Source organism: Phaenicophaeus curvirostris, chromosome 18 (genome assembly GCF_032191515.1).
Source record: "Phaenicophaeus curvirostris isolate KB17595 chromosome 18, BPBGC_Pcur_1.0, whole genome shotgun sequence".
NCBI lineage: Eukaryota > Metazoa > Chordata > Aves > Cuculiformes > Cuculidae > Phaenicophaeus > Phaenicophaeus curvirostris.
Window position 1 is genome coordinate 4,167,601 of NC_091409.1, and position 23,754 is coordinate 4,191,354.

Genomic DNA, 23,754 nt, shown 5'->3' on the forward strand with positions numbered 1-23,754 from the left:
TGACAGCAACAGCCCAACAGCAGCCCAGGGTCTGAGAATGCAAATCTGCAACTGCCAAAAAAAAAAAACCACCAACATATAATTTGAGCACAACAAGGCACACGAAAGGAGGCAATGCCACCTGCGGGCCACAGTGCACCATGCTTTCTGAAGGCAGACGCAGGGTTTTAGCATGTTCACTTCTACTCAGCGGAATTAACAAGCCTGCCCAGCGAACAACTTCTGCCCTCAGCTCACACAACCGAATATTCTCTGTTCCATTCAGGGGAACATTGCCAGCTCTGCTGCAGCCAGGTGCTGCGTTACTGTTGTACTGGGAGCTCTCATTACTGGGAAAGGACAATGTCCTTTAACGGGGACAAACTTTGAGAAGGCCAGGCTGCAGACAAGGTAGGATTTCCTCATCATCACCCAGTTTCAATGATAAACAAAGTGATTAATAAACATCCTTTCATTCAAGACAACCAAATGATCTCAGCCACCCAAAGGCCTGTCCATTGTGCAAACCAGATTTCTGGGGAAAAGTTAGTTTATTAAGCTGCAAAACAATAAAAAAGCCCAAACACCAGAGCCACAGAACTAGTGCATTTGTAGATAATAAAGTAGCAATAAGTAACTGGGACTCAAAGAGGGATGGAAAACATGAGAAACCTTGTCTTGCAACACGAATGTCTCCAACACAGAAAGTCCTTACACTCAGGAAGCACAGCAAGTCTACCTTAGAGTGCCGAATACTTTTCTTTTTGCAGACCTTGTCCTTCTCTTAAATGTGTTGGAAACCAGCCAGTGGCTGGAGTTTTTGGGGAAGGGGACAGATGGCGTGGGCCACATAAGCCCAAGTTCCATAGGAGGCAGGCGAGACTTTGGGCCTTAATTGCAGCAGACAACTCAAACCTAAGCTGCCACAGGAAACAGTCCTGTACCCCATCCTTTTCCAGAAGGAGCTTTTTTTTTTTGGTAATAAAGCCAAACACATTAGTTCTAAAGTGTTGCCAAGAGGCCTCTGAGGAACAATCTTCAGTTGCCTCATGCTGCTGTTCTTCCTGAGAAACCATTTTTGTGTCGGGCTACGTCTTCCACAGTGCACCATGGTTTTCTCATCTCATAGCGGAAACACATTATTAGAACAGCTATATAGTTAAGTCCTGAAAAGAAGTTTTTTCATTTGGAAATCAGTGCCAACAAGCTTTCTGTAGGGCTCTTATGCCAATGCACCTTTCATTTGTCTTCATGGCACATCCTTCTGGTTCCTGCACTACACCCGAGAAAGAAACTTTAACACACAAAGAACAAAACATGATGGGAAACAAGACAAAAATCCTAATTTGCCCAATAGTAAAATGCAAGCCATTTGTGGCACGAGGCAGAACAGCTGCTTGTCGGTGAACTGCAACATGACAACAGTTAATGATGAAAGGAAGTGAAGAACCCTGCAGTATCTGCTCACACTGGCTGGGGAAACGCAGAGGAACAAAACGTGATTAGCCAGCCTGGAATTTGGCCAGGGCGATGGAGATAATGGTTCTTTACGAGAGGTGCCAAAGGATATTTCATGACCACACCTGTTCAGGCCTGGAGGTTTACAGTACAAATCAGCTGGAGTACCTTGTGCTTCTGCTGAGACAACGCATCGGTCCTAAATCAAGCAAGCAGCATATCCTCTTATCAATACACCACAGAAACAATTTGTCCTATTCAAATCAAAGCTTTCTTACTAATGAGACACAAAATGATTGCAAGCTCAAGGTAATCTGTCGGCTAGCACAAGATAAAGTGAGTGAATCAGGAAATGTCTTCCGACTCTTGATTTCAGTACTGCCATGTATCAAGTCCCATTCTTACTCTGGAGTCACTGTGGCCAGAGGAGGATGGACTCTGAAACAACGTTTTTGCCTCAAATTCTCGTCATAAAACAAGTCACTCAGCCTCACCAAAACACCCAAGAACTGATAAACTCAATCTTCCAACGATGTTTTAAGATAACTAAGAAAAAACACAGACAATATAATGAATTCCATACTTACCCTGGTTTGGGGGATGACAGTGATGCTGGGAAGGTGGCTCATTAACCAAAGAATGCACTCACATCCCACGTGACAAAGTCCATTACCACAAGTTGGATTATAAAACAGTCAGAGGATTTATTGAGATAAATACAAACTTACATAGATTCTCTATACTCTGACATACAAGTGACACTTCCAGAGTGTCCCCACAGTCTGATTCTGAACACCGCTACGTACTGCGCAGCCGCCACTAGGGCAGCATCCTGACCCATGCCAAGTGTGCATCACACACAAGACTCCAACGAGTCCAGTTCTAAGCAACATGACAAACACTCCTTGGATTACAAGTGCTTGTCCGTTTCCTATGGCATCCAGGCAATATTGCACCCACTAAGTCATTCTCCTGTTCCTTAGATAGAAATGTTTAGAAGTGATATTCTTGCTGCTGCTGTGAAAGTGGAACAACTACTTAACTTGGCTCCATCTGCTTTTTAAAGATGAATTTGTGTATAATTTAAACAACCCAGAGAACTGTACGTGAGCACACTGCTTCACTCCACGTTGCATACAAATGTCTAGTACAAGATGTGAAGTGCAGTCTTTAGTCATGCTGGAGTCACTTCTAGTTTAAAACTAAAACAAAAGACAAACATTGTTGAGGGTAAATCTGTTTTAAAGACCTGTATATTGTCTAAAAAAAAAAATCCACTCAAAAACTACGATGTCCCCCATTAGTGCATGCAACTGGAGAGTTTTATCAAGAGTTTTAAACACAACTGAAATTGTATCATCTAAAACAGCCATGATTACTGGAGCCAGAGAGGTACCAAAATACTGTTAAAACCAAAGAACTTGGCCTAGCCTTTTAGTGAACTTCTATAGCTGGTGGCTTACTGCTTACGTGTATTCTAATCAAAAACTCTTAGTGAACACTAACCAAACATGCTAAAACAAACAGAAGCTTGTGTTTTCCAGGGGATTATTGCAATAAAGGTAACTATTTAAGATTATCTGACAAACAAACCTGGGTTACACTAATGTTCAAAGTATTTAATTTATATACAGTACATTTCAAACATACTTACATATACACAAAATTTGTTCGGTGCTGAGAAATTTAATGAACTGATAAAAAAAAAACCAGAAGTAAAACCTTGTCGGAAAGGCCTTAGAAAATCTGAACCATTACAAAATACCAGTATAATGCCAGCATTAGAAAAAGATATTAGAACTAGAAAAAATTAACTTGAGAGGTCTCTTTGTTAAGAAATTGCAATCATAAAAAGTCTGTACTGAAGAAGCATTTGTTTTAAATTATAAAAAAAATTTGTACAAAATTAATGTAGAATGTTGCAGAGGTTACAGAGTTCACGCTGTGAGCTGTAACAGCAGTGCTATGTGTCTGCCCGCAACTTCCAAAACGCATTTTGTGATCTCACAAGAAAGCAAATAGTTACAAATACTGTACATATAATACAAGACTTTTTAAACTTATACAAAAACCAAGCCTTCCAAAAATACAGAACCAGGCTGAGGAACCTACTCGCTCTACTGTGGAGAGGCCAGATTTAAAACAAAACAAGAAAAGAAACACTTAATTTCTATAAATACCTTCATTCATGTGAGCTACTTACTAGTAGAGCAGTGAAATAGGAGGAAATATTTACACAGGTCTATTTACGACAAATTGTTGTGTACAGAGGAAGTAACTTATTACATGAAACCATTTCTTTACTATTTAAGCATTAGTTTTTGAACAGGAGAAAGTTCCAAACCACAATCCAAAACAGAGACAGCTTGTTTTCCAGGCGCCACGTTATCTGCAGATTTGACACACAGAGGACAGGATCCACCAAAACACGTTTACCTTCCATTTCTCAAACTTATCAGAAGCTCTCCAATTTTATTAACAGAACCATGTTTGACCTGTATATTCTTTCTTTCTTCCAAAAAACCCGATTAAATACACAGAAAATGCCCAACTTAAGCTTCAGTATCTCTGTAACTTTCATTTGTTGTCTGCCCCAAACCTAACCACACAATCAACAGAAGTTGCACACCAAACTGCATCTCTGCCTGTACCCAAAACATCTGTTATTTGGGGTTTTCCAGAATTTAGAGTTCCTTCATTTCTTAGCAACAAAGTAGCAGATTGTTTGGGATATGGTTAAAAAGTGTTTTTAAACAAAGCATAGGTAAAACAAACTTAAGCCTGTAAGTTTTGGTAATGCCCTTCTACAGATACAGCACCTGTTACAGGAACTGATTCCCTGAAATGAAGGGAACATTGCTAGGGCAGTACAGTTTATTTTCCATTTGGGAAATTCACTCTCTACAAGAGAGTATGAGCCAGCAGTAAAAAGCAGAGGCACTAACACCTGTAAGAGTCTAGCTCACAAATAACAAATTAATAGAAAAGCAACAATACCCAAAAAATCTTGAGCTCTGTGGTGTGAAAAATATCACGTTTTACTAAGTAAAAATGAGCCATGCCTCAACTCTAACAGAGGAATAAATTTATAAAATGAAGTAATTTTTGAGCATTTTCCACTAATGCAGAATTAAGTTCTTAATTGTCTTTTGTTAAAACTATTCACATATATACACTGTTTTCAGTTAAAATGTAATACTGGAAACAATTCAAAAACTACAATAAAAGCGAGGAAAGAATATCTTCGTGTAAGTTTGCTATAATAAAGTTTTAAGGTTTAGAAACCATTTTATGCTTATAGCAGACTGCTCTACTAGTGGAAATGTTCTGTTACAAACTGAAACATCAATTCCAATTAGACTGAAACACTAAGTAACTCTAAGACTGTACACACAATACTTGAATGCAGGCGAGAGCAGAGTTATCACCCACATTTACAAAGAGAAAAAGAGAAGGAATTACTCATCCTTATCAGATACACAGCTGCAGATAAAGGACATCATGAAATGAAGACCATAACATTTTTCAACAGACACTTTCCAGCTCAAGTAGGTAAGAAAACCCTTACTTGTCCACATTATTCATACTAACTGTGAACCATTTTGATGTTCAGTGTTTACTGCAGAAGAACACATCAGTTTTGTTGTTCAATGGTTGTACTGTCCATGTTACCCTGTTTTAGTTTTATGGTGGCAAAGAAAGAGACATCTTGATCTCTGTCAGACTGCAGGGCTAGAATGGTCTGTTCTGCAGCTTCCAGATGAGGATTGCCAACACTTTTAAAGTAAGCTAGAAAAAGGGGAAAAAAGGCAATTTTAATCAAAGCCAAAGGAATAAACCCTAGGGCACAAGTAGAGCAAAGTCAAAACATCTGGGGCAGCTCATCCAGCTTACAGGCTCCTAAGAGAAACTACAGCAAGCTAAGGAAGCCAACAGAGAAAGAAATATGCGGTCTCTAACTCATCTTATTAGTTACTTAGGTATTCCTAAAATAAACTCTTTTTGCTAAGCCCTAAGCAGAAACACATCAACAAGTAAAAGCAAGCTCAGGAAGCTACCACTATACACTGTTTTACAAAACATTCACTATACTTTATTCTGAAAAAGACAAAAGAGGAGATTCCTGCACATCTTCCTTCAAATAACCAGAGATCGGCTGACTGTATTGTTTTTAAGGAATTGCAATACAGCAAACTGCAGCAGCACAGAAAACTACGTTATTTCCTGGTGTAACTGTCAGCCTAAGACTCAAACGACAAAGCAAACCATTCCAGGAAAAGGTGCAACACTTCACCTGAATGAACCCAAAGACAATTACTTCGTTAACATAAAGGTTTAAAATACAAAGTAATGGGATGTTCAAGCAAAACTGTTGTGCCATACAGAGCAGAAATGCCAAACCCACAGGCAGCAGAACATCTCATTGCTGAGAGCCTGCTGCCCTCGAGCGGCAGCTCACGGCAGCGCCCCAGCGCAGGATCTTTCAGGGAAGAAGATCAAATCCTCACAGACAGGAAAAACATTGCAATACCCATTTCTAAATCTGAATTTAAATGCAGTATACCAAACTACAGTGTACAGCTCTGGTTTTGGTATAAAAAGAACCAAAGAGCCTTGTACAAGTTGAGCTAATTTAGAGAGACCTGCACAGGCAGGGGAAAGACAGCATTCAGGAGACCTTCATTCTTTCAAAGGAAAGTAATGACCAGACCTTTCTCCAGCAACGTCTGCCTCAGGGCCTTGGCAAGTAGAACCCTCACGTTTGGCACAGGATCTGAAGCAAGACTTAAAAGACTAGGGAGCAAGTGTTCAACAAACTGGTCCACAGGCATACATTCTTCTTCTACTACGGCCTACAGGATAAACACAGAACATAAGTTTTACGTTAAAGATATACCACTTGCCACTCCTTTCCATCCTGCCTTTAATTTGGCCTATTAAAAAAAAAAAAAGACACTTTTTAACTCTGAAGAACACCCCATATTGGTGAAGTAAGTACAACCTTTGAAATACTGCTATGAAAACACGCCTTGCCATTCTGAAGTCACCTGAAGATGACCCAACAAAAGCAGAGTTTCAACTCTCTTGCCTGTCATCATCCTTTCGCCTTTCAACATTCAACCCTTGATCCTCTTCACCAGTGAGGCAAGCATTTTTGGTTTGGAGGGAGATAGGTAAATGGAAATAAAGATGGAAATAGATAGTGGCATCTGGCACCCACCACTTGTGGTTTGAAGAGGTCTTGTGAACCTTTATCCCAGCATGTTAAAGCATTATGAAATGCATCTCTGTTTAGGACTCAACACTTGACTCCTACTGGGATACTGGAAAGCAGAAGGATCACCTATTTCAGCTGGAGTCACAGAACAAAACAAGGACCACAACTTCAAGACTGGATAGCCACATGCTGCTACTGAGACCAGACCAACTCAGCCACTGTCTTTTCTCAATGCACAGAACTCAAAGAATGACAACAATTCTGGAGCCCAAATTTCACTTCTATCCATATTGCTGGGAAGCATCAAACTGGCTCCAAATTAAATATGCACATAGAAACAGAGAGAGCACATTCCAACCTGACAAATGAAGGCAAAAGCTTGTCTTCCAACCCACTTGGAGCAGTGACGAAATCGCACTACAAGTTCATTAATGAAATTTAATCCCAGTGCACTTGCATTGTTTCCATAGAACTTCTGTAATATTGCTACAACCTGTGAAACAAAGGAAGGGGAAACAGAAGGGAAAAAAAGAAGAAATAAAACTTTACATCTAGCCCTTAGACGGTTAAGGGCATCATTTCATTTGAACCCTACAGAGTAACGTTTTTTCCTCTCCCAGAACTGGGGAAAGGTCTCCCAAGTTTTCTGTATCCTGGTTTTCATCCAGTTGAAAACGCACTTATTCACAAGAACCAAAAGAGGGAGATTTTAGTAACTGTGCAAGTCTGACAACTCAAAATGTGTTATAAAGTTCATCACATTTTTTTCCATATTTATCAAAACACGCCTGTATGCACTCTGCTTGTCTGAAAGAAATCACAGTAATTTCAGTTATTCCTCCCAATGCTCTTTTTCCTCCTCCCCTAGCAGGAAGTGAACTAAATCCCCTACCAGCTTGAAGGAGATCCACCGAACTTCTGAAACTTTATCGGAGCAGAGAGTCAATGCAATATGTCTTAAGTAGTCATAGACATCATTGGGGTTGTAGAGTTCCAGTATCAGGATCAGCTGCCTGAAACACAAAGAAAGAGATTAACTCTAGGAAGTGCAACACTAACATGCTCCAATTATACCATCATTTAAATGTAGGGAAGGACCATTTGGAGCCTCAAATGTATCATGCTTATTACAAAGCACGTGAACAGTTTGTTTTTCTCTACTTTAAAGATGCATGCACATTCGAGATGTACACAACTTAATCCATCAAGGAGTCCAAGAGGAACTTTTATCTAAACTAGATGCACCAATGAACCAACATTACTCCGAACAGTAACAAAAGCTACAAACAGTAGTACATAGAAAAGTTTCTTTGCAATTTCAGACCAATCTCTTGTAGATTCTTGCAAAGTAAAAATGAAAGATTTACTTCAGTGTAGAAATCTACATTGCAGAAAACAGTTTGTGTCTTGGTACTGCACCAAACTCCTTCCAGCCACACCACTGCCTGTGCATGACCAGCTGCCGCACACAAGCCAACCACTAACACAACAGCTCTCCACTAGGTGTCAGGGAACTCCTGTACATCCTGTGCTAGAGAGATGCAGCTTGTGCCAAAATACAACGGGAGGGTAAATCCTCAATAGCCCAAACAAAGTGATGAGATAAACAGGAAGGTCAAATCTTAGTTGCAAACTATGCCTGCAAACATTCTTTGGATGCTTCAGATATCAACAAGGCTTGTCAAGTAAAGTCCCACAATTCTTTTTCTATCTCCATTACACACCCAGTCATAAGGAAATACCAAATAAAAACTAATTCAAGAACTGTTTTTATTTTTTAACTCATTTGAAAAATGACTGAGTACATCCATTTCACTGATTTTTACAAGGCAACCTGGAAGTGAATAAAGTCTGAAACCTCACTATCAGATTGGCAGATTTCATAAGCTGCAAGCAAACCAGGTTTTAGTATAATCAGAAATTTAAGTACAAAACTCATCAAAATCTCCACCCCAAACCCCCATAAGGAACCCCAACTGCCAATGGCTTTTACATTCAGTTTCTTAATAAAGAATGGTTATCTTTTAGCTCCCAATTAGGGTGTGCTAGCTTCTGAATGTAATCATCTGTTTCCAAGATAGTAATGTAGATTAAGATCAGAAGTTAACAAAAATTACATACTCTGCCAGCTCGTAACGAAACCTCCAGTTCCTGCTGTTATCAGTCACCACAAATTCTTGAAGTTGGTAAAGATACTCTCGCCTTTTGTCTGCATGAAGTAACTAAAGGAAAAACATTACTAGCATAAAATTCAACACTTGCAGTTCTCTGGTGTATTCCTCTATTCACATCCGTGTGCATTTTCCAGCTCAAAAGCAAGGGATTATTAACAAGATGCTCACTAAATATTGTGCACAGTCAGCTGAACGCCTAGACACGCAGAATTGACATCTCTGGGCCTAAGACCAAGCAACCCAAAACTAAAGTTTTGTGTTTGTCACACAGCAGCCCACCAGGATCTCTTCTTTCTTTCCCAGCCCCGCATACAAATTGCTAATGGCCAAACTTGCCAGCTGGACTGCACAAAATACTAACATTCCTCTACAACAGCTAGGAGCATTTACAACCATGTTTACAAAGGGTATCAATTTTGATATTTTGTTGGGAAATCAGAGAAGAGAGAGACCTTAAAAAAAGAGCAACAGACACATGAGATGGCATCATTAGATTTTGATACCGGCACTTCTCTAAAAAAAAACTCTTAATATAATGGCGTCAGGAAAAAAAATTATCTTGAGAAATTAAATGACACTTTCTTACCTTCAGGAAGTCATACAGATGTTTAAGGACACCAATACGCACTTCATCCAGATCTTTCAAGAATCCATTGAAAATTGGCACCAGATCAGCAGCTGTTAGCTGATCCCCCAGAATAACTGCTAGTTCATGTATGGAGAAAGCCAGCGTCCGACGTACCTTCCACTGCAAACAGTTTAAGAAGCAACCCAGGTTAGGAACCGTAATTGAAACAGAAGCTTTTGAACTACACCTGTGTGAGGACCAAGCACATAAGAAACAGGGCTCATTTTCTCATAGCAGAAAATCTTAATTATATTTATGAAGTCTAATTTAAATCTTGAATTTTGTAGTTTAGCACATGTTTAATCATTATAACTTCAGTGCAACAAATGGAACAAAAGAATTATTCACAATTCTGATTAATTATTAAAACACTTTGTTTTTTTCTTTACCTGTACATCTGAGGCCAGCGTCTCATATGTATCTTTCAGGCAGTGCCAGTTCTGCCTGCCCAGCGTTAAGGCCACCCCAGGAAGACTATAGGCACAGTGTTTGGCTATTTCTGTATCAACAGTCTGAGCTCGTGCTGGGTCAGTCATCGACAAGTACTGGTCTAACAAAGGTTGGGGTATGATATCCTGCAGAGACAGACAGTACATCAGTCACACACATTTTAAGATCAGAAAGAAAACAAACTTCTTGTGCTACAGTATTCTCTGGCTACCAACCAGCTGGCAGCAAAACACAAACAGTGGCACGATGCCCCTTTTGTGGGCTAACTTTAAAGTGTAAACAACCCCTACAGTTATTTGTCCTTTCAGTAGGACAGAGCAATCAGCGATGAATAGTAGTTAATACTTTATAAAAATGTGGCTTCAAGCCAAACTGAGAATTTCTTCTTTGCTGAAGACAAACAGTAAATCCAGTGACAAAACAACATAGTCAGTGTCTGCCCTTGGTTGCACAGATCACCTCTAAGGTGCCCTAAAAGGCAAGAGAACTTTTTAGCTCTCCAGTTTAAGACAGGGTTCTCCTCAAATGCCCAGAGCATTTCTTCTCATTCTGCAACTGACCAACTGCAGAAGCTGTCACTGTGATAAAGGTAAGATGAAATGTATCCACTACTCTACTACAGCAGTTGGGTGCTATTTTAAATCACCTGTAATTTTGGTTTGTTATCTTCAAACGGTGGATCATTTTCTTGCTCCTTCTTTAAAAATACACTGGTTTCTCTGTGTTGTTCCTCCGAGGCCTGCAAAAAGGACATACTAGCTAGTGAAATGAATTAGACTTGCTGCTGTTTGAGGTATTTCAAAGCACCACACTGAAGAACACAATTCAGATACAGAATAGCCTTGCACGGACAAAGCCTTATTCAGTGCATTCATACAAGTATAAAAAGACAGAGTTGTGCGCTAAGGCAAACACTATTAAGACTGAAGCAGCAAAGGGAACAGTAGTTAGGTTTACTACTAAAAAAAGCAATCTAATTTAGTGCAATAAACAGCATTCAGAGATTCCAGGTGGTTACTTTTTTTTGCTATACTCTTAAATAGTTTTTGCCCTTGGCATGAATTTAAATTATATTAAACAAGACAGCTTAGCAGTTGCTCCAAGTCAGTCAATACCACGATAAAATTTTCCTTATTTTAGAACAGATTGCTTGAAGGTCCCAAGCCTATCACATTATGAAGCATGTACCAATTCACAATCAAAGTAATAGAAAGGTTTAAAAGACCAAAGACAAAAGTTCAAAAGCTCACACAGCATTTTCCATTTTTGTCCATGCAGGTTCTATGTGCAACTTTTTCTGATAAAGAAGGAGAGTTTTGCTTTAGATTCCACAGTTATTGCCAGCAACATTTAACACTGTGCCAACAATTTTTTTTACTCTCATTTGTACATTATAATCAAGAAATAGTAACAAGGAACTGTGTATGTGTCACCACCTGATTCATCCTCCTGTCTAGAGATAAGACTAATTTTAGATTGATTACAGGAAGAGGCGAAACCATAATTGGTGCGTTTCATCAGAAAAAAAAAAAACAAACGAAAAACCCAAGAGGACTGCAAAACTTTAACTCTTAGCTAATTTGTGTGCAAACAAATAATAGCTCTTAGTAGCTTTTACTTTTCATGTTTAATTAAAATATGTAGCATACAATAGTTAGTATAGTAATGTTCAAACGCTTTAGATCAGAAGTGGGTCAATTATACCAAGGACTACATAAACACGCACGGCACTTCAGCTGGCAAGAATTCATTTCAGACATGGAGCACCACGCATACTTACTGTGCTTTTCAGTTTAGTAGTGGTGGACTGGTCACTGATGTTATCCTGGCAGGCAAGGGATGAAAGAGTGTCTTCCTCCATCTGGCTGCAGGTAGCACATGAAACAGGCATTTCATCCAAAATAATTTTCTTAAGTTTGCCCCTGCCTTCTTCTGGTTTTTTGGTCTCACAGTCACCCACGGAATCAAACTGAGCAGCTCTAAGAGCCGCAGACAACACTTGGACCTGAGCTGTATGAAGTAAAAGACAATTATTTAGTCTCCCTTCTGCACTCAGAAGCATTAAACTTGTACTTAACCTGAAAAGATAAGATGCCCAGTCTTGTGCACAGAAATGGTATATAAGCAAAACATCAATTAGAAGTCAATGAGTTTGTAAAGGCTAAGAGAAAATCTGCTCAGAGAAAACATATTACCGTTAAGAGTCTCACCTTGAACATCTGGATCATCCATGTGCTCCTGTAAGCTTTCTAGAACTCTTTTTATTTCACTACTAGCAACACAGTTATTACAAGGCACAGAGCAGCTATCTTTGTGCTTTTCAGTCTTGAACTGAAGTAACTCCAGATCCTGACTTATATCAGGCAGAGGAGGGCGCCAGTATAGAAAAGTATTAAACACATCCTCTGACTGTAGCCTTGAGTTCATTCCAGGAAAACTATTGTCCTTAGTGACTTCTGTGACACCAGCAGTGACTCCGTCACCCTGAGGCAATCGAGATACATCTTCAGAGTTAGTGCAAAAACCTGAACTTTCTTCCCGTGCATCTTTGTTTAGGTTCTCAGAGTGCTTGGTACTGACTTCAGCTGAAGTCTCTTCAGTTGAGGATTCCAGCTTGATTTCCATTGGCTGTTCTGAACTGGTAACAGATACACACACAGAGTTATCCAAATAAAAGCATTGTTACAGAGTATTTTAGAGCTTTCAGTGAAATACTTCATAAAAGGCAACATCGACTACAGAACCTTATTTTCACTGTAGAAAGACAGAATTTCCCATGATGCTCCACTTCACCAGTTTTCCCTTCAGCCCCCCTGCAGCCATCAAAGTGATTTTTTCAACAATGTGGCTACACTCAAATAGACATGTGTGAGCTCACTCTCCATACATTTTCTGGAACTATCAAGTTGAGATATTTAGCCCCGAAGAGCAAGTAGAAGAATTATCTTCTTCCCTCCCTTCAATTGCCCCACATCCTTCCCATGATTTTACCTGGATGATGTAGTATTTGTATTGGAGGACATTAAAGTTATACTGTTGCTTGGCTGACAGGAGTTGGAATTCACATCTTGTGCTGATGGTCGGATACTCAGTGTCCCATCTTCTCGAATGTAAAGACCAGCACTTGAAGGGTTTGCAAAGGTAGAAATAAATGGGCCAAGGGACTGAAAAGCAGCCTGACGAACCTGTGATAGTATATAAAGACAGTCAGGATTCATGCAACTTCTACAGAGTTAATGCTGAAAAACAATAACTTGGTTCCATTTTTTACTAAGAACCAACTGATTCTTGCAGCAACATCTTCATTTAATACCAAATATAACCAATTATCAAGTGACACCTAAGCAAAGGATGTTAGATTAGTAAGCACATATCTACAATCAGAGTAAGAGAATTTTTTTAGGAGTTAGACAGTGACATCCTTGAAATTTTTACTTCAAGGAATGCTCTCAACACAAGCAACCTATTCTCAGAAGAGCATTTACACTTTCTGTCAACAGGTTTTTTTAAGTAGAAAAAAAAAGATAGGAAAAATAAGATACTTCCTTATTAGAGGATATTAACTTTTAGTAGAGTGGACTAATCTCAGCGAATTCAGTTTTGAGAACTTTTAAAGCACACTTCCGCCTTACCATTATTTGTGCATGATCTGCCTGTGACTATGCATTAATTACTGAGTTACTTACCCATCTGCAAGTGTCACTAATAAGACTGATAAACAGTGGGGATAGTTCGCTTCTGCGAACTTCTGGGGACGTGGTGTAAGACACTGCCATAAAGCATTCAGCACAAGCTTTTCTCATTCCCCACACACTATCAGAACAGAGTTCAAAGAACTTGGGAATCTGCCAAAAATAAGCAAAACCAAGACTCGTTAAAGAGTAAACAAAGACTGCAGCAACTCACGACCAAGATATTTGTTTGGAAACTAGAGGCAATTATAACTCAAGAGAATAAAATAAGCGAAGAACAGTGGAACAGGGACAGGCCATAAAAATATGTATTAGTTTAAGAAATTGGAAAAACTGTCTCCCACTCACTTCATTAGAATTTTATGTATAACTATAGGCATTAGGAAAGAATAGGAAGAATTTTTAATGGCCTGTTTTTTTCTGAAATTATAATTTGACTGATTACTGTCAGTAATTCTAAAGCATGGGTATATATTTTTATATATATGCTGTCAATTACATTTATAAAAGCGATTAATTTACAGACAAGATAACAGTACTCATTATTAAGCATTTTGAAATAAGAAATACAAGTCCTGTAACTCGATTTTGCTCTTTACATACCAGCAGTCTTTCTGTGGCTTCTTGCCCAACTGCATTACAAATGTCACCAAAATTAGCTGCACAAATCTAAGAATTAAAAAAAAAAAATGGTGAACAATATTCTGGCTCTTCCAAGTGCATTGGTTTTATTAGCAGCTTCACTATGCATTATTTACCCCACATAACTGCACATTTGACTATGCAAATTTCAACCATATAACTGCATCCTGTAATATTAACGCATCCCCAAAAGGGACTCATTAGAGCAAGCCTCCATAAGCCACATGCCTTTGTAATCAATAGCATTAATAATAGAGATTTCTGCATGAAGAGCATCATCAACTTCATTAATCACTAAAAGGGACAATAAGCCTACTTGAAAGTCTAACCTACTTTGCACAGCAGCTGTCAAAACCGAAGTAGACCAAAACATGATCCGAGGGTCAGGACTTAGCTGTCCTGACAGAACTATCTTTGCTATGGCCAAGACTGGCTTAAGGACTTTGCTGAAGCAAAGTTTAATCAAGGTCTCAGGTTAATGTCATTCACAGTACATTACAAATGCTATAATTAAAGCAAGAGGGACACTCCCTCACATTGGAAAAAGATATTAAAAAAATCTGAAATCAATGAAGATAGAACTGTATTAACATACAATTTATTCATTCTGTATACTTAAGTGGAAGGCAATAACACAACTCAAATTCCAATGAGTGCAGCTTATATTAAGGACCAAGCTGAAGCTCTGCACAACCCTTAAATCTACTCAAATATTTTAAGGCTTCTTTCCTTTCATACTTGACCATGAATTAAAACAAACCTTACATTTTGGAGATTTCTCCTTTCAATAGTACCCTATTTTCTCTTTTTTTTTTTTTTTTTTAAAGGAAGGGCATCTCAAATATCTTTTGAATTTCTCATTTTGAAATAAGACAGCGGAGACCAGGTAACTTGTTTTCATCCTATAACCAAGCACAGTGGCTTAAAAAAGCTGTTGTGCACGGCTACTAAGTATGCAAGATCAATTTGACTGCTACAAAGCTATTCACCATTGTTACCCATCTCTTTACTGAGCAACAGAAACTATAACCATGTCAGTAAATGAATACTGCACTCCGAGTCTTTCAAAGTTCATCAGTCAAAGCTATGACAAATTACTCATGAAGGCACGTGAACAGTAACATACAAATTCATTTTTAAGTGGCTTAGGGTTGAAAACACACCCACCTTTCGAACTTGAAACAACTTTCCATCACTGCACAGTTCACAAAAACGAGGAAGCAGCATGTGCTCAACTGTTGTTCTACTCAACATAGAAGCCATTTTACAGATTATCTAAAAATCAAGAAGGGAATATGCGTAAGAAAAAGGAAATTATACAATGCTCTTAAGCACAGCCAAATACTGCTAAAAATTACTTCCAAGAGCAACTACCAAATAGGTTTAATTGCTATATATTATTCCTATTTTCAAACACCTGTTTCATGTGAAACAAATGACAGTGGAGAAAAAGGAGCAAGACAAGCTAGCTATTTATGTGAGCTAATGCACACTTCACAGGTATCATCATCAAATTTTAGCAGTTAGCATTGAGTATAAAGAACATTACTAACATGCTCATTTACCTTCCTGAGGAACTGCCAATTCAACTATCACTACAAATCATGTTCCTGCTGTGAAAATCAGGTGCTTTGAGTTGTGCACTTCCTTTCAGCTCCCACTTTATGGGATGAGTTGCTGTAATTCTTACATTCGCAACAGTAAAAATGAAGGAGTTCCTATGCACCTTTCTACACAACTGTTCTGCCCACAGCAGCAGGATTTTAACACTTGTCTAAGTGTTGTCACATTAACAGGACTCGTATTTCTGTGTTTCCAAAACTATTCGAGCTTTCCATCTCCACAAAAAAAAGCTTCATTGCTGAAAATGTTTGCCTTTGCAACAGAATGCTAAGTAACAAGTAAGGAAAACACCATTCCAAGACCTTCCTACAAATTGACTCCTAAAGGCATCTGGTGCTCAGATGTCACCTTGGAAAATTGCTTAAGCAACACTCAACTCCCAAGTAAGGAAGAGGAAAATCTAGCTGATAGAACTATTTTACAGCTCAAGTGTCAGATATCCATACTGAAATGTAATCACACACCAGTGCTTTTCTGTGGAGTCAACTAATTTCTTGAAAGTGAACAGAGAATGTTTGGGTTTTTTTTTCCCCAAGATGCTCAAGAATCAAGATCAGGTCATCCTTCACAGTTTTACAGCATTGCTGTAAAACCTAGTAGAGCAAATGTAAAGAAGCTGTTGAGGATCATAATCTTAACAGGAATTCGAACAAGACTGCCAAGAACTAACTGCATTTTGAAGTTGTTTGGCTACTATTTTGACAAGCATTTAGCATCCTGAAGTAAAAAAATGGTTAATAAGTTAATGAATAAACAAAAAAGGCTTGATTGCTTATTTTAATGTCAGCACTCTTCCTGGACCTCATCTTAATTACAATTATAAATGAAAACAAGTGGTTGTTCTTGCAAATATCAATTGCAGCACTCAATACATAACCACCTGTAGGAAAAAGCCCCTTTCAACTGAGTTTGAAGACCAACCTGAAGCTTTACATTTTTAAGTATACGATAACTTTCTTGTTATCAATAACTGTACTGTATTGGTCAATCCCCGAGAAGCATTACCTTAAGATTCCTTAAGAACTTCATTAATGTAGAATCCCAGACCAGTTCATCACACTAAAGTTATAGGACCTAAAGAAAACCTACCTGAAGTACCTCTACACTTAGACAAAGGCACAAATAAATTCTACTCGTTACAACAGCACTCAAGATTAACTGTATTCTAGAAGAACACAAGGTTAAATAATTTTTTATGGTGCATCAAGTCCTGACTCTGTCCAAATTATTTGAGAATTTGCCTCGCTTCAACAGTGCTCAACACTAGACATGACTAAAACCTACAGATTCAAGGCTTAAGAGCTTAACTTCTACCGCATCACAACAGTCATTTCTTGATCCACAACAGAGCGACTCACAAACAGAGAAGGAACAAAAGAAATTGAAATAGTAACAGTATAAAGTTTAATTTCAGTGATTAATGTAAAGCTCTCGGGACACTGAAAATGCAAGTATAAATTTTATTTTATGGGGTTTATGCTCATGAAAATCTCCCCCAGAGTTGTTACATTCTGCAAGAGCTTTAGAGTAGCACTGCTAAAAGATAAAGAACAAAAGCAACTGAAGAAGAAAAAATAAGTTTTATTCCAAATATACTTACATTGACAGCTTCCACCTTGTATTCATCATCACTGTCAGGAGCAGATAGGTCCAACAGAATTGGACACACCTTATTCTCAATGTCACTCTGAGCAATAAGACCTTGTTCCAGCAGTATAAGCAGTGCTTCTTGACCTGCCTTTCTAACCTATTAATATGAACAAACAAAAACTACATCACTAAAAACAACATTTACTGATACACGAACCCCAAAAGCTGTATTTTCAATGAATACCCAGGTGCCAGTTAAAAAACCAAAACACACAAAACAGGAAAAATCACTCATTTTAACAACATAAAATATTAATAATAAATACTTAAGTTTAATGTAATCATTAGATGCCTTTTCATCAAATTCTGAGGAAAAGCCAAAAGCTGAAGCAGAAGATGACTTCTAAGTCACGACTCCTGTAACAATACTGTGTCAATACACCACTATACAAATCCTGCAAGTTTCTCATTACCTGCTAAAGATAGTATTTAAATAATATATATATTCAGACCTCCCTAGAAAAGCATACTGAAATCAATAAACAAAGAACTACATAAATGCCAGGTATCAACCAACATGGAGTTTCCTATTATGGTTTCCTCATGCCTTAAATTTACTGAGCCACATAGAATTTCCCAATGATTCAACTCATGTGGTCTGTTTTTCCTACCTGATTGTTAACATCTGTGAGGTATCTCACTACTATGGGCATAAGGTATTCAACAAATGCTGTTGGGAATTTTGGTCGACTTTCTTGCAGAAAAATGGCAATAGGAGGTATTTGTTCCATCAGCTCTGTACGTACAGTTGGTTCTAGTAATAAAGTCAAAACTACATCAGTAAATATGAAATTAAGTTCAAGTACCTTAAAGTAGCATTTTTGTTTAATGTTTGGCAACAGAGGAAAATGAAAGGACTCAATATACAAGAAATATCACCACTGAGATTGCCTGTTCTTAAAGCAAAGCTGAATAAAATAGAACAGCCTCACAAACATCACCACAGTTCAGAGATCTGGGATCAGTTCCCAAATCAGATAAAACGAGACCGCTAGCTAGAAAATCCAACCATCATCAACATATGCACATGAAGTATTAAAGTGTGCAACTGTTCCATGACACATAGGCCACAAATTCATATGTAATGAACTTCTTGAAAATATTACTTTGAGCCTCATGCTAAGGAACAGGCTTTCATTTAAACATCTATCATACAAAATAGTCAAAAACCAGAGAAAAACTGACAGATATTGCTGACAGATCACTGACAGAGATGGCTTCCCAGTGTTTTTGTTTCTTTAGTTCACTTATTGCCTTCTCAAAATCAAAATTTATTGCCTTCTATATTGCAGTTTATGTAAAATAATTTATAAACATTTTTATAAAAAAATAACAAGCTCAACAACACAAAACAACAAAACCTTCAAACCTGCATCTTCAGAGAGTCTGACCACCATTTCCATCACTGTCAGGAAGTCTTCTTCATTATTACTGAAATCTCGAAAGACATCCAGAAGACCTCTGGCAATAATTTGCCTGCAGAATGAAAAACACTAATTCCCTTACCATCCTGCCAAGGACATGGGTAAACAGGCACCTTAAAACATATCAAGTTCTTCTTTTAAAGTTTAGATCCAAATGTTACACAGCTTCTCCACATCCCAACACAACAAAGATGGAGCTGAGAAATCTTATTCAGATGACCAAGAATGAAACCCTCTTTTTATGGAAATGTTATATGTAAGTTACTCAAACAGAATAGTATTAGGCATGCACTTAGGAGAATGACAAAAGAAGTTACAACACCTTAACATCTACAATGATAAACTGACTGATAGCATCAAGTGTAGCTGTTGTACCCTTACCTGTTAAATATGTTATCACTGAAGGCATATTTTTCTAGACGAGCTAGTGGACTTAAATTATCCTGTCCAGGAATATCCAAGAATGCCGTTATCCTCATGCTATCACAGTCTGGTCCATAATCTTCAAACCCAACTTGAAAGACAAGAACAGTTGCCAAAAAAAAATAAAAATATCCAAGAGTCAGCAAGAGATGTTACACTATAAAATACCATGACAAATAATTATTTTTACAACTACTCTTCAAAGGAAAAGTATCTGTAGACCACTGGACATGGCTTACAAAAACATCTTAAGTTGTTCCTAATGAAATAAAGAGCAGCACTTGCATACAGATCTGTAAAGTCAAGTTTTGAAATTTAATTATTTCAACTGCCACAAAATCCCTGGCTTTTAACACATTTTACTTCACAATATGAGTGGACTAACCCCAGTCACATGAAACATCTGCTAATCATTCATGGCTTTTTATAATGACCACATATTGTACCGACACTCTTATCTCCACTCAACTGGTCACTCTTATTTCTAGTGCCTGCTCTTTAAATATTTTTAAGTCCTGTCAGGTTCAAAACATTTATCTACACAAGCACATACGATTTACATTGCACAAATATATCTGCAATTGATCTGCCCACGTGCTCTAGGACTGGCTTTCCCACTGAGCACAGCACCCAAAGATGCAGCATCCATTACGTGGCAGCTCCCAAAACAAAAAAAAACAACCAAAACCAAACCCCACAATATCCCTGCAAGCTCACAGGAAGTTACATCGCATAAGTGGGATTGCAGGTTTCCTTTCTGAGGTTGCAACAAACTCCATACCCAAACCCACCTCTGACCATCCCTCTATCTATGCAATTATTATACATACATATCATAGAATCATAGAATCACCAGGTTGGAAGAGACCCACTAGATCATCGAGTCCAACCATTCCTATCAAACACTAAACCATGTCCCTCAGCACCTCATCCACCCGTCCCTTAAACACCTCTGGGGAAGGTGACTCAACCACCTCCCTGGGCAGCCTCTGCCAGTGCCCAATGACCCTTTCTGTGAAAAGTTTTTTCCTAATGTTCAGCCTAAACCTCCCCTGGCGGAGCTTGAGGCCATTACCTCTTGTCCTCCTGTCCCCTGCCACTTGGGAGAAGAGGCCAACACCCTCCTCTCAGGTAGTTGTAGAGAGCAATGAGGTCTCCCCTCAGCCTCCTCTTCTCAAGGCTAAACACCCCCAGCTCTCTCAGCCGTTCCTCATGAGGCCTGTTCTCCAGCCCCTGCACCAGATCCACACAGATAAGACACTTTCAGCGGCTAATTTTCGAGGTAAAGCCACCTGTTACACAAAGAAAGATTCACTAGGGCTTAAAAATATTAAAAATCAATATACTTGCCATTAACTTTATCTACTGCCCACCTGTTCTTGAACTAAAATCATTTAAAAATGAAGACTCTTAACAGTTCTCTTCAAGTTATTTCAGAATTCCTACCAATTCAAATGGCACTGAAGTAAACTTTCATTCTAAGTTTTACTAGAATACTGTCTGGGACTAAATTTGTAAACCTGATGAACAAGCTTAATGCTACTACTTGGAGGAGTTCTGTTATTCATTTAAATTAGCTAAGCACACAGAAGTTCTTCTAGAACCAGGAGGAGAACAGAGCAAACTACCTATGCTCAGGATCAAGAGAGTTAAATACCTGAGATTTTTTCCACAGACTCGTAATGAATAGCCGTGGCAAAATCTATTTTGTCTTCTCTCAGGTATTTTAATTTTTTTTCCCATAAGATAAGTACTTAAAAATTTCAGAACATACCAGAGTACTACAAAGTAAACTACACAAAAATAATGAACTATTATTTCTTAACTTATCCAAGGTTCTTTCCTGGATGAATCAAGCATTCAGTGTTTTTTCCTCTAACGATGTTGAGCAAGCAAGCTTGAGATCTGTCCACCTCTAAACCAAAGTAAATGTTGACAGTATTTACAGGTGAACTGGAGTTAACCATGCTTTAGTTTGACCCAGACTCCAAAGCTGCTTAGAGTCTACAAGGAACACCTGCAGGGTCACAGGATTTAATTATGGAATTCAACATCATTAGCTAGTATCACTGCTGACTTCAGCCAATACAAACCAGGAAATACTAGTGCGGAGTGCAATGATTCTCGAGGAAGACTGACTGCAAAACGCTCTTTCAAAACAGTCTTGCATAAGCACATGGAAAGTATCAGCAAGCTTCCTTCTCACTGGAACGCTGTTCAACACATGCAACGTTTTTGTCATCTAATGTGATGACTTCTTACATTTACTTACTACAGCAAGCAATCACCTTTAAAACCTCTTTTTAAGTAAATCCTTAGTGTCAAAGTTTTAAATCCCTTTTTATTAAAAAAAAATGTATTTCAAGTACTACATTCCAGACATTACTTTTTTTATAGTTCCAGCTTTTCAAATAGATAACTGTATTGAGGTATACTTTTTAACTATAGTTTGAAATTCATTACGACCGAGTTACAATTAATCTGTATGATGAGAAGGATTAAACGTATTTTCAAATACACAAAAATACAAATATCAACCACTCCAAGTATTCATCCATACACATTCTCATCATTTACACATCACAAACGATCCCAAACTTTTCTTTCTAAAACTTAATCAAAATACAAACAACACATCTTTTTTCTGCTACCTACTAGCAAAACCCTCAAAGACTGAGATCAACACCACTTAGGAATAGCAACTCACAAAATGTCACAGAACGACCTGCTTATCACTAAGGCCATGTCCCTGTACATCTTTCCAAAGAGTATCTCACTTGTGTTCTAACATTTCCTCTGATGTTCCCAAAGACCACCTTCTTCCTAAATTAGCTCATTCATAATAATTGAGGATGAATCCATCTGTTACGCATTTTCAAATACTAGTAAACAATAATGGTCTTGTGGAAAACAAATAGTCTTCCCAGAGGAAGCAAATTCAAGCCTTAGTTTTTATTTTCTTAATACAGAGGCCAACCCAGCATCCGAAGTGCCACTGAAACCACCCCACATACACAACTGCTTCCTATAGCGACACAAGCTCACCTTACCATCAAAGACCTTCGAACCAGCTCCAGCCAAACCAGCTGAGAGCTCTTCATCTCCAGGCTGCCCACTCCAAGACCTCCCTCAAACTCACCCCCCACTGCGAGCCACTCACAGGACATGGGCACCGGTCCATTCATTCCGGGATGTGGGAACAGCAAACAGGCGGCGGCCGCAGTATCAACCTCACTGCCTCTACACCCGGGGGCTCCTCCAGTCTGTGTCCCCCTGCTACGGGCAGGGACACCTCCCACCGGACCAGGCTGCTCCAAGCCCCATGCAACCTGGCCTTGAACACCTCCAGGGATGAGGCAGCCACGACTTCTCAGGGCAATCTATGCCACTGCTTCACAACTCTCATCGTGAAGAACTTCTTCCTAATACTCAATCTTTACCTTCCCCCTTACAGTTTAAAGCCATTCCCCCCCGTCCTATCACTCCATGCCCTCGTAAAATCCCCTCCTCAGCTTTCCTGTAGCTCCTTTCAATACTGGAAACTGCTCTAAGCTGCTTCTCCAGGCTGAGCAAGCCCAACTCTCTCAACCTGTCTTCACAGCAGAGGGACTCCAGCCCTGACATCAACTCCATAACCTCCTCTAGACCCGCTTCAACAGCTCCATATCCTTATATTGGGGATTCCAGAAGCGGACACAGGGCTCCAGGCGGGGTCTCACGAATGCAGAGGGGCAGAGACCCCCCCTCGCCCCGCTGCTCTCGGTGCAGCTGCCACGGCGCCAAGCTCGGTTCTAAGCCTCAAGGACCCTGTGAGGCACGCTCTGAACTGCCGAGTCCGAGCACCCCGTGAGCCTTCAAGCTGCCTCAAAATCCTCCCTTAGCCCCACGCGGAGCAGCAGCGCAGAGAGAGAAGGGGGCAGCACACGGGCCCGGGGGGAACGAGCGGGGAGGGCCCGGGCAGGGAGAGGAAAAACAAAAAACAGTTACTCACAATCATCTAAGTCATCCTGCAAATCCACAAAATACAAAGGGATCCCTACAAACAAAAACAGAAGAGAGACACCGGGGCGTTGGTTTCAGAGCGGCCGCGGGGTGAAGAAGGAGGTGGAGGCGCCCCCCGCCCGCCTCACTCACCAGCCATCTTGGAATAAAGGCGGAGAGGGAACACAGGGAGGAGCCGCCGGTGCTTCCTACCCACGGCCCAGCCCGAAGGCCGCGGGTTTAAGGCGCAGCGGCGGCCGGGACGGGGCGAGGCCCCCGCTCAGCGGCCTCCGCCGGGGGAAGGAGCGGCGGGGTGTGTGGGGGGGGGCGGTCATGTGACCCCACCCAAGATGGCGGCGCGCGCGAGGGGCGCGGCTACCTAGTGACCGCGGGGCGGGGGGAGGGAGGAGGG

The 23,754-nt window shown here is 39.6% G+C and overlaps 1 protein-coding gene across 3 annotated transcripts; it reads right to left on the bottom strand.

Moving 5' to 3' along the window:
* Positions 1–3,035: 3,035 nt before the first annotated feature.
* LOC138728513 (serine/threonine-protein phosphatase 4 regulatory subunit 1-like) lies at positions 3,036–23,621 on the bottom strand. 3 transcript variants are annotated; one of them, XM_069871928.1, is made up of 20 exons: positions 23,496–23,621; positions 23,353–23,397; positions 19,320–19,452; positions 18,884–18,990; positions 18,126–18,268; positions 17,465–17,611; positions 15,409–15,516; positions 14,203–14,268; positions 13,594–13,752; positions 12,899–13,092; positions 12,118–12,545; positions 11,688–11,917; positions 10,554–10,646; positions 9,847–10,032; positions 9,416–9,577; positions 8,777–8,877; positions 7,548–7,668; positions 7,014–7,148; positions 6,149–6,290; positions 3,036–5,226 (listed from the first exon to the last, which is right to left on the bottom strand). In XM_069871928.1, exons 1-20 carry the CDS (start codon positions 23,500–23,502, stop codon positions 5,072–5,074), a joined length of 2,862 nt encoding a protein of 953 aa, XP_069728029.1. In that variant the 5' UTR covers positions 23,503–23,621; the 3' UTR covers positions 3,036–5,071. The 3 variants fall into 3 exon arrangements, with proteins under 3 accessions (XP_069728029.1, XP_069728030.1, XP_069728031.1); XM_069871929.1 differs by lacking the exon at positions 23,353–23,397 and having other exon boundaries at positions 23,496–23,619; XM_069871930.1 differs by lacking the exons at positions 19,320–19,452; positions 23,353–23,397; positions 23,496–23,621 and having other exon boundaries at positions 18,876–18,990.
* Between the last annotated feature and the right edge of the window lie 133 nt (positions 23,622–23,754).